General features: G+C 40.4%; 1 protein-coding gene across 1 annotated transcript in view; it reads left to right on the top strand.

Annotated features, from left to right (window-relative positions):
- Positions 1 to 12,055, top strand: part of FREM2 (FRAS1 related extracellular matrix 2) — a 152,552-nt gene that overhangs the window by 135,203 nt on the left and 5,294 nt on the right. Inside the window, exons 17-21 of the mRNA XM_061434721.1 lie at positions 4,884 to 5,076; positions 6,870 to 6,974; positions 8,489 to 8,616; positions 8,711 to 8,845; positions 10,123 to 10,249. Coding sequence (XP_061290705.1) covers positions 4,884 to 5,076; positions 6,870 to 6,974; positions 8,489 to 8,616; positions 8,711 to 8,845; positions 10,123 to 10,249 — 688 coding nt within the window. The remainder of the gene's footprint in view (positions 1 to 4,883; positions 5,077 to 6,869; positions 6,975 to 8,488; positions 8,617 to 8,710; positions 8,846 to 10,122; positions 10,250 to 12,055) is intronic.

Genomic DNA, 12,055 nt, shown 5'->3' with positions numbered 1-12,055 from the left:
CAAGACTGGTTCTGCTTTTTCTATCTAATTTATTGCCCACTTATTCATTAAAGAAATATTGAATAAGCACCTACTCTGTGCCAGGGTCTGTATGGGTACCCGGTGAGGACATCAAACACAGACGTTAAACTCCCTCCAAGTCGAGTTACAGGAGTTAAATACTCACTCTTATAAAAGTTAACAATTTACTTTCCAACAAAAAGAAATTTGGAATTTCTCTAATGATAGTCAATGCTAAAATCCCTCTTAATAGTTAGTTTCTAAAATGTAAAAGCAGATTCAGCAGGAAGAGAGAAATAAAGATAAATTGAAAATTATTCTGCTCCATCGTTTTGTGTGACCTCGTTTATGAATAAACTTTTACATTGTTTGGGTGAAACAATGAAACAATGAAAAACACTAGTGATGCAAAATAGTCATTAAAGTTGAACTAAATTTTTAAACTGTTGGATTCTTTTGGAGACTTTCTCTTGTAAACGACTTCTCTTAAGAGTAAAAGATCTCAGTTCATTCCACCTTTCACAGCCTGGTCAGCAGTATTGAAAGGTCAGAGGTTTAACTCTCACCTTATTAGCAACAGATAACATTATTCAAGGAGAATGAACAAGTTGCAGAAATTCAACTTCAATCACATGAAATGGCAGTTTACTCATGAAAAGACATAATATAATTCTGGAAAAGTATGCATGTTTTTTCTTAGTTGTTTTGATCAGTGGAATAATTTTCCTTTAAAAAAAAAAAAAAAAACTGTTTGATTTAGAAACATACACCCCTGAGGCTAGAATCTACTTTAGAAGTCATCTCTTTCCATCCCATTATTTTCCACTTAGCACACCAATTTACTCTTAAAAGAAAAATTGTAAGCCACTCTAAATCATTTTGTGAGAAATAGCAAGAAGAATCCAAAATGTATAACTTTCATGAAGTACATTGCTTCCTATGTTGTCAAGCTTGTCAATATGTTTAGTGATGTAGGTTTTTTTGTTAGTGAAAGTAATGATAGTTCTATGGAAAGCTGGGAAACCAAAAGTTTACAAAAGAACTCACTCCTTATCCACAATCACTGTACACAGGCATATTTTCTAGTCTCTTTTCAATATGTATATGCATTTTTAATAGTAACGGCATATTATTTATACTCTTTGGTTATGGCTTTTTAATTTAACATATTATAATCCTTTTCCTCCTTGACAAGGAAAATTCATCCCAGACATGATTTTTTCTATGGTTTTAGATTTTACTTACTTATTGGCTGTTCCGGGTTGTTGTCGCTGTGCGGGCTTTTCTCTAGTTGCAGCGAGCAGGGCTCCTCCATCGCTGCGGAGCACAGGCTCCAGAGCGTGCAGGCCGCAGTAGTTGTGGCATGCTGGCTTAGTTGCTCCGCAGCATGTGGGGTCTTTCTGGACCAGGGATCGAACTCCTGTCTCCTGCATTGGCAGGCAGATTCTTTACTGAGTCCCCAGGGAAGCCCTTATGTTTATATGTGTATTTTCAGCTGCACTGGGTCTTCGTTGCGGCGCACGGGCTTTCTCTCGTTGCAGCGAATGGGGGCGACTCTCTAGTTGCAGTGTGTGGGCTTCTCACTGCAGTGGCTTCTGTTGTTGCAGAGCACAGGCTCTAGGGTGCACAGGCTCAGTAGTTGTGGTGCGTGGGCTTAGCTGCCCTGTGGCATGTGGAATCTTCCTGAACCAGAAATCGAACCCGTGTCACTTGCATTGGCAGGCCGATTCTTAACTACCAGATCACCAAGGGAGTCCTTCATAAACATGATTTTTGGTTACTACTTGATCTTTCATATTAAAAAGCAAAGACATTACTTTGTCAACAAAGGTCCGTCTAGTCAAGGCCACAGTTTTTCCAGTGGTCACGTATGAATGTGAGACTTGGACTATAAAGAAAGCTGAGCACCAAAGAATTGATGCTTTTGAACTGTGGTGTTGGAGAAGACTCTTGAGAGTCCCTTGGACTGCAAGAAGATCCAACCAGTCCATCCTAAAGGAGATCAGTCCTGGGTGTTCATTGGAAGGACTGAAGTTGAAGTTGAAACTCCAATACTTTGGCCACCTGATGTGAAGCGCTGACTCATTGGAAAAGACCCTGATGCTGGAAAAGATTGAGGGCGGGAGGAGAAGAGATGACAGAGGATGAGATGGTTGGATGGCATCACCGACTCAATGGACATGAGTTTGGGTGGACTCTGGGAGTTGGTGATGGACAGGGAGGCCTGGAGTGCTGCAGTTCATGGGGTCACAAAGAGTCAGACACGACTGAGCGACTGAACTGAACTGAACTTGATTTTTCACCTTGTTGGCATGCCATCATAATTATTTAACCATTCTTCTATTATTGGTCATTTAGATTATTTCTGATTCTACTATTGTAATGTCCTATAGAGTTGTCCTAAAGAATTTGTGGACTAGTATTGACTCCTCCTTGTTTCAAGGTCCCTCATTCATCTCTGATACCACAGTTGTTCAGAAAGGCATCTAATGGGACAGATGCCAAGATCTCCGTCCAAGTGTTCCTGGATGTGTAGACTGCTATTACTCAAGAGACCTTGGCTAAGAGTTCTGACTTGTTCAAACAATGTCCTCCACTGAGTAGCTAAGTACACACTTTATTGAGACTTCAAGCTATTGAGATCTATGAGCTGTTCTTACACATTCACACACACCACCATCTTGATGATATAGACATGTGTCTGTCAACAAAAGCAGCAACAGAAAAAAAATCTCAACCAGTGGGAAATCCTCAAGTAAGATTCTAACAACTCTGGCTCAGTTTCCTTTGACATAAGCACAAGTCACATATCCCACACAGAATATCATGGCTATCACGTATCCCACATAGAGTATCATGACTATTGATACATGACTGTCAAATATTTTTAAATGATTGTTGTTTTCAATGTGTGCTCTAATTAAAAGACCTTAGGTAGAAGAGTCTAATCTGTGCTGTCCAATATGGCAGTCATTAGCCATGTGTAGCCATTGAGCATTCAGAATGGGGTTAGTCCAAAATGGGATGTGCTGTGCATGTAAAATTCATACCAGGTTTCAAAGACTTGACACAAAAATAATAATAATAATTTAAAATATTACATTAAAATTATGTTTATTGATGGCATATTAAAATGTATGTTTGATGTACTGGATTAAGAAAATTAACTGCTCATTCACATGATATTTAGAAGTTAAATGAATGCATTGCATTCTTCATTTTTATAGGAATGAACAGGTAAATGACCTGAATGATCTACCTAGTTCCATTTAGGTTCCAATTCCTTTAGACAGAGATTCTAAGCTGAGAAGAAGATGCAATAAGATGCTGATTCCACATCCAGGAACAATTAAACTCTAGTTTACCAGTGAAATCAAATGAAATCAAGAAGAAATAGTAAGGGAGCTGTACACCAAGTAACTTGTCCCTAGGACATCAATGTTAGTTTTCTCCAAAATAGCACACTTGGTAACATTTGATGGATAGTGTGTAATGTAGGCAAAATTATTCTTTTAGTTTAATTGGGAATCCATGTCTGCAGCCTATTTTTTAATGAGTGTTTATTAAAATCACAGGATGAAAGAGTCATCTTAATTACTCGTGGCATATGGATTAGCAATCACTCTCCATTACACTGTCAGGGTGTTAAAACTGCACTTCAAGATCAATTTCTCAATGACTGCAAGAATAGCAAGTCCTAGAAAATGCTATCTTAAAAGACCTCGACGTAAAGCCCCTCTTCTGCTGGCTACATTAGAAGATAATGGGGAGTATTAGCTACTACACAGCTGAGAATCAAATAATCCACAGCTTGGTGGATGGTTTTCTTTTATTTATTTTTGATTGTGCTTGGTCTTGGTTCCTGGTCAGGCTTTCTTTAGTTACAATGCAAGGGCTTCTCGTTGAGGTGGCTTTTCTTGTTGTGAAGCACAGACTGTAGGGCACAGGCTCCATAGTTGTGGTGCACGGGCCTAGTTACTCCACCGCACGTGGGATCTTTTCTTTCTGGATCAGGGATCGAACCTGTGTCCCCTGCATTGGCAGGTGGATTCTTTACCATGAGGGAAGCCCCAGATGGTTTTCATTTGATATATTTTTGTTCGTGATTCAGGTGGTCATTTTGTGATTTGAGGAGTTTACTTTTAACTCCATGAAAACATGATAAATGAGAGTTTATCATGTTTTTAATTATTCAGTAACTCACATGTGTGATTCCTATTGCCAGCTCAACATAGAAGGAGAAATAGATATATCAGAAAACCTGACTCAAACTTGTGAGCAGTATGATCTGACCTAAGCCCATTTCCTCATGTATAAGAAGAAGATAGTTGTCTTTGCCCTGCTATTCTTCAGGGCTATTCTGAGAATTAAGGATGATAACCTTTGGTAGGTGATCATAAGACAACGCTCAGCTTTGGAATATAATCAAGTGTGAAAGAGTAGAACAAGCATGGGCCAAAGACTGGTATCTGTTACTGGCAGGGCTACTCCAGGAGGACGTGGGAAATTTCTGTTGGGAAATTTGCTTTATTTCTTTCAGTCTTAACTCTCCTGTCTCTATCCTTCACCCCTCTATCCATTCATTCAGTCATTCACACATACCTATAAATACAATTATGGGAGAGAATGAAAATATTGAGTAGCTTTATTTGGGAACCCAACACAATGTCAGTGGTAGGCGCTCAGTACATAATTATTTATCCTCCATGACCCCAATCCAAAATTAAGTGAGGGGGCAGTAGTGTTGTCAATGCTCTCATTTCTTTTCCTCGATGATTAACTCAAAATCTTCAGATAAGTGAAAGGAGAAAATGGCTTGTACAAAATTAAGTGTGTTTAATTAACCCCAGATGGTGCTGATAGACATAATTGTATTGTTTTAGGTCCTAAACCTCGTGCAGTCCTACGTGACTCTCCGAGTCCCTCTGTACGTCTCCTATGTGTTCCACTCCCCCGCTGGGGTCGGAGGCTGGCAGCATTTTGACTTGAAGTCCGAACTCCGTCTGACATTCGTGTATGACACTGCCATCTTGTGGACCGATGGAATTGGCAGCCCCCCAGAAGCTGAACTCCAAGGTGAGTTAACAGAAACTTGGAAAATTAACATTTTTCTTACCTGTATGAATGACTTAAGTGACATTTTTACCGCAGCTAAAAATAAGAGAAGCAACTTTCAATTTTACTGTTATTGTTCATACTTTAAAATAATTTCATTTTGTCACGGAAAAATCTATTTTAACTAAATTATATCAATGCCTTAAATTTTTGCATTTGTGACTATTAAATATAATGTCCATTTAAGGTAATTAATCGCTCATGCGGTACTCAACACAATCTATCTCTCCCTCTAGATTTTAGATAATGGATGGAGGAAGTTCCAATTGAAAGAAAAGAAAGAATTCAGAGAAAAACTTACACATTTTTGTTTCTGAAAGTGAGAGAGGCGTTTTAAAGCCTAGTATAAATTGTGTCCCAGATTCTATTTCTGGGTTTACAGCTAACTAGCTGTGTGATCTCAAACATATTGCTTAATCTCTGGCACTCAACTTCTTATGAAAGATAGACTAGACTTCTAATATTCTTTCAGTTTAAAAATTCTATTATTTTGTAATACTTAAGCTGAATGCCTTGGAAGAGTGGTGGTGTGAGCCACTAACTGTTGGGCCCCAAAATCATTTGCCCCAAATAATAACTTAGTTTCAATCTCAGTGTCAGAACCATAATTCAAAGTCCATAAGCATAAAGTAAATTACTCCATTGGTAGAATTAATGCTGTTTCTTTTCAAGCACATACTGCTGTTCTGGTTCCTTGCATGTCTGACCATCATGACCTTTTATGAGCCAGAGAGAAAATACTGTTGATATTTTCTCAAAAATCTCAAAATCTGTTATCTTAAAGAGATTCAGTTCAGTTCAGTTCAGTCGCTCAGTCGTGTCTGACTCTTTGCGACCCCATGAATCACAGCACACCAGGCCTCCCTGTCCATCACCAACTCCCGGAGTTCACTGAGACTCACGTCCATCGAGTCAGTGATGCCATCCAGCCATCTCATCCTCTGTCGTCCCCTTCTCCTCTTGCCCCCAATCCCTCCCAGCATCAGAGTCTTTTCCAATGAGTCAACTCTTCGCATGAGGTGGCCAAAGTACTGGAGTTTCAGCTTTAGCATCATTCCTTCCAAAGAAATCCCAGGGCTGATTTCCTTCAGAATGGACTGGCTTTAAGATTACCTTAAGGCTATGTGAAAGGTAATATGATCACCCTGAATAAACCTTTTAGATCCCTACAAATGTTTTAATCCCATATCTTGCCTTAGAAATGTATATTTAAGTGAATCTTACTGCAGATTCATCGCTCAGTTCTCAGCTTCCACATAAGAATCTCAGGTTTCCTTCTTATACCTGGAGCCAACTTTGATCAACTTGCTAAATTTCTTAGGAAGCCTTTGGAGTTTTCATCAAGCCTATAACATTTGGAATTATTCTGGAGAACACAAACCTGTTTCCACCTACATGTGCAGATCTTCAAAGTCTGACCAGTTCATTCTGTCTCTCATTTACAGTTTAATTTATGTAGACCAAAGCTTCAAGAATACTTTGGCCTATTGTTGTCAATCCATATATTTCATATGGACCTCACTCGTATGACCTAATTCTATTTTGCCTGCCTTCCAGACAATTCTTCTTGTTAGAAAAACAGAACAAAATAAGAATACTTCTGTCTCTCTGATCACTTAGAATTTTTCTGATAATACCCTTTGGCTAGAATACTTAAACATGAGATGAATCTGAATTTGGCTTTGGAAGAAACTCCATACGTTTGGAGCTGCTGGTCACCAATATTTCCACTCTTGTGAATCGTCCCATCCTAGGTTCTCTCTACCCAACCAGCATGCGCATCGGTGAAGAGGGGCGTTTGGTCGTGAACTTCAAGACAGAGGCTCAGTTCCATGGCTTGTTTGTGCTGTCACATCCTGGTAAGCCCCATTACCCACAAACAGCCACTCTGCAGACAAAAAAAGAAGATAGGTTTTCCATATTTGCATGTGTTTCCACATGCTTACCTATGAGCTTTGAAGCCCTTAATTTCAAATGAATTGTGTATGTGCGAGTATCTACATGAGGGCTTGATCACTGTTCAGCTATATGTCTCATAAACTACAAAATCATCACTCTAGACTTCTAGAGGAAATACCAAAAGATTAAAGTTAATTTAAACAAAAATTCTATCGGGAGTTCCCTAGTGGTCAAGATCCAACATTTTCACTTCCGTGGCCTAGGTTCAATCCCTAGTCAAGGAATAGAGATCACAAGCCATGTGGTACGGCCAAAAAAATAAATTAATTAAACAAAAGAAATAAAAGAAAAATCTACCAAGTTAATTAAGAGGAATTTTCCTTTAGATAGAGAGCATAGCTATAACATTCCCATTCTCTACTTTAAATGCATTGTTCAGAAATTTGACCGTTTATTCAGCAAGCACAGCTCTTTTCCAGGTATTGTAAGAGACCGTTATAATGGTGTCAGAAGTAGCATTTCTCTATGATACCTAGTTTCAGACATGTTAACTTTCTAAAGTATTAGCTACGTAATTTTACTAATTTGGCAGATTGTGCTATACATATCAATAATGTGGCAGTCACTAATGTCCCATGTTTAAGCTTTTCTAAAAATTCCATTTCATCAGAAATAACTTCTTATTCGACTTCACATTACTAAACTGGCTTGCACATTTTACTGGTGTGCCAACTCATGTCAGATTGGAAGGGGGAAATAGTTCACGTGCTGTCTTCTGTGTCCTTCCTTTTTCTGGATCCAAGCTCTAAACAAAAGAGAGGCTAAGCCTGAAGACACAGGAAGAGAAAGATGGTTTGCTGTAATTTTGTGAGTCTGAGTTCCGAAATACAGAACCAAAAAGAATCATTTAGCTTTATTGCAGCTGACTGTTTTGCAAAATGAGGATTTCCTGGTCTTTACAGTGTCCTTCTGCATGTCTACCTTTCTAATAAACTGAGTCTTTGTTTAGACACGATTGAGGCAATCTAATTAAAATTAGACTCCATTTATAAATTGGGTTTTCCCGGATCTGTCTACCCAGAGGCGAGTAGACTGAGGTTCACTTCATAGCTTCAGTGCACAATGAGTGCATTCACATCAGCCTTTATTGAACTGCTGTGCCTCCCTGGAAAGTAGCCTTGAACCATCTGAGCATTTCTGTACAATTATTTTTTGGCAGAATGATAGAGTGGAAAAAGCACTGCATTAGGAATGAGAAGGCACATATGCTGTGTGCCAGCTGTGTGATCCGGAGAGAGTCACACAGTCACTCTTAGTCCAGTTTCTTTATCTGAGAAATGAGGATAATTATACCAACTTTGTAGGCTTATTATAAGAATACATGCAAATAAGGTATCATAAGGCACTTTGAACACTCTAAACTGTTATGATCCTTTTAACCACTAGACCATTATTGTTGTTGGCAATTTTCTAGCATCCTTCACAAGCTCAATGATCATGTCAGTCGATCATCCAGGTCTAACGTTTTCCCTGCGTCTCATAAGAAGTGAACCAACCTATAACCAGCCAGTCCAGCAGTGGAGCTTCGTATCTGACTTTGCAGTAAGTGACTAAGACTCTTCATTTGTCTTTGTTACTTCCTTTGATTGCGCCTCAGATTTTTAAGTGAAAAGCACAAACTCTCTGCTCCTTAAAGGTCCGTGACTACTCGGGGACCTACACAGTAAAACTGCTGCCATGCACCACCCCATCCCATCAGGAATTCCGCCTGCCTGTCACCTGCAACCCCAGAGAGCCTATCACTTTTGACCTTGACATCCGCTTCCAACAGGTGTGTCTCATAGAATGCTTTTTCCCGTGTGTACGTGTGTGTGTTAGTTGCTCAGTCATGTCTGTCTCTGCGACCCCATGGACTGTAGCCTGCCAGGTTCCTCTGTCCATGGGATTCTCCAGGCAAGAATACTGGAGTGAATTGCCATTCCCTTCTCCAGAGGATCTTCCAGACCCAGGGATCAAACCCTGGTCTCCTTCATTGTGGGCAGATTCTTTACGGTTTGAGTTATAGGGAAGTCCCTTTTCCCATGTAGAAGCCCTTTGTTAAAGGCATAGTTTACTTTTATCAGTTAAAAAAAAAAATTCTCACCCAGTGACTTCAATTCTTGCATGCTGAGAAAAAAGGAAGTCAGGCAGGAAGGGAGCAAGAGGGGAAAGAAAGAGGAAAGAATTGCCCTTTATTACTTACTGGTTCAGTATATCAAATCCACAGTTTAAGAGTCTGTAAGGGTTACTGTTTCTTATGTGATCTGGTCTCCTCTGGAGTCTGCTACCTTGGAGATTTGAGACTTTTCCCCAGAGTTCTGCACTTCTTTGTCTTGCTCTTGATCATTGAGGAGAATGAATATCCTGTCATTTACGCCGCCTCAATGTACCAAATCGTCAATATGCATTAAAAGAAATATGAGAAAATCTTTTGCCCAAGAACTTACACTAAATGTTGGCCTTCCACTGACCGAGATATTTATATATCCTTTATATATATACAAAGGATATACATATACATATCCTTTATATATCCCAATTTATATATCCTTTATATATATAAAGGATATGTATATACATCCTTTATATATCCCAATAAATCAGTGGAAATAAGCTCAAGCAATGCTAGTTAGTCCCATTTAAAAAATGATTTAACCTTGGAACCTCCCTGGTGGTCCAGTGGTTAAGGCTTCAGCTTCCAATGCAGGGGACGCAGGTTTGATCCCTGGTCAGGAAGCTAAGATCCCACATGCCTAGCAGCCAAAAAAACCAGAACATAAAAAACAGAGGCAATATTGTAACGAATTCAGTGAAGACTTTAAAAATGACCCACATCAAAAAAATGTTTTAAAAAATGGTTTAATGTTGACCATTTTGCCTTCTTAAGAAGGACAAAGCCAGTGTCATAATTCCTTAAGTCGGTTTGGTTGGACATGAAAACTGATCACAGTGCAGTGTTTAGTGTTTTTTATGCCAGGGTACAGCACATGTGTGTTTCTGCAAATAATGTGTTTGTGCGCCACCAGAACCATCAACAACACATAAGAGGGCTTTTACACTTGGTTTTAGGTCAGTGACCCAGTGGCAGCTGAGTTTAGCTTGAACACCCAGATGTACCTCCTCTCCAAGAAGAGCCTCTGGCTGTCTGACGGATCCATGGGATTTGGGCAGGAGAGCGACGTTGCCTTTGCAGAAGGTATCACTTTACAAACGAGAGGCCTGCTCTGTCTGTTTGCCATTGTGTCTGTTGTCCTTTGCTTTATTGGGATTGTGATTGAGGGGGACAATTACAAATTATTTTATGGTTTTGAGAATGTAACTGGGTCTTTATCATTTTGGCAGGGATGGGGGAGGGGTCATTGAAACTGGATATGTATTTAATGTGCTTTGCGACCCCATAGACTATAGCCTTCCAGGCTTCTTTGTCCATGGGATTCTCCAGGCAAGAATACTGGAGTAGGTTGGCATTTCCTTCTCCATGGGATCTTCCTGACCCAAGGATCGAACCTACATCTCCTGCATTGGCAGGTGGATTCTTTACCACTGAGCCACCTAGGGATCCAGATATATGTTACAGGATGAATTTTATTCTCAGAAAATCAACCTTTATTTCCCTTAGTGAAGTGAAAGTCTCTCAGTCATGTCTTACTCTTTGCAACCTCATGGACTATACAGTCTATGGAATTCTCCAGGCCAGAATACTGGAGTGGGTAGCCTTTTCCTTCCCCAGGGGATCTTCACAACCCAAGGATCGAACCCAGATCTCCCGCATTGCAGATGGATTCTTTACCACCTGAGCCACCAGGGAAGCCCACGAATACTGGAGTGGGTAGCCTATCATGTCTTCAGGGGATCTTCCTGACCCAAGAATCAAATCGGGGTCTCCTGCCTTGCAGGCATATTCTTTACCAACTGAGATTTCCCTTAACTAAGCTGAATGCCAAAGAATTGATGCTTTTGAACTGTGGTGTTGGAGAAGACTCTTGAGAGTCCCTTGGACTGCAAGGAGATCCAACCAGTCCATTCTAAAGGAGATCAGTCCTGGGTGTTCTTTGGAAGGAATGCTGCTAAAGCTGAAACTCCAGTACTTTGGCCACCTCATGAGGAGTTGACTCATTGGAAAAGACTATGATGCTGGGAGGGATTGGGGCAGGAGGAGAAGGGGACGACAGAGGATGAGATGGCTGGGTGGCATCACTGACTCAATGGACGTGGGTTTGGGTGAACTCCGGGAGTTGGTGATGGACAGGGAGGCCTGGCATGCTGCAATTCATGGGGTCTCAAAGTGTCAGACATGACTGAGCGACTGAACTGAACTGAAGTGATTTTTGAAACAAGTCTGGAATTTTTTCCTTGGATGTTTTTTGTTTTGCAAGTTCAGTTCAGTTCAGTCACTCAGTCATGTCTGACTCTTTGCGACCCCATGAATTGCAGCACACCAGGCCTCCCTGTCCATCACCAACTCCCAGAGTTCACTCAAACTCACATCCATAGAGTCAGTGATGCCATCCAGCCATCTCATCCTCTGTCGTCCCCTTCTCCTTCTGCCCCCAATCCCTCCCAGCGTCAGAGTCTTTTCCAGTGAGTCAACTCTTCACATGGCCAAAGTACTGGAGTTTCAGCTTTAGAATCAGTCCTTCCAAAGAAATCCCAGGGCTGATCTCCTTCAGAATGGACTGGTTGGATCTCCTTGCAGTCCAAGGGACTCTCAAGAGTCTTCTCCAATACCACAGTTCAAAAGCATCAATTCTTCTGCACTCAGCTTTCTTCACAGTCCAACTCTCACATCCATACATGACCACTAGAAAAACCATAGCCTTGACTAAACGGACCTTTGTTGGCAAAGTAATGTCTCTGTTTTTAAATATGCTATCTAGATTGGTCATAACTTTCCTTCCAAAGAGTAAGAGTCTTTTAATTTCATGGCTGCAATCACCATCTGCAGTGATTTTGGAGCCCCCCAAAAAAAGTCTGACACTGTTTCCACTGTTTCCCCATCTAT

The sequence above is a fragment of the Bos javanicus genome, chromosome 12, assembly GCF_032452875.1.
Source record: "Bos javanicus breed banteng chromosome 12, ARS-OSU_banteng_1.0, whole genome shotgun sequence".
Classification (NCBI taxonomy): Eukaryota; Metazoa; Chordata; class Mammalia; order Artiodactyla; family Bovidae; genus Bos; species Bos javanicus.
This window is presented reverse-complemented; position numbering and strand designations above follow the sequence as displayed.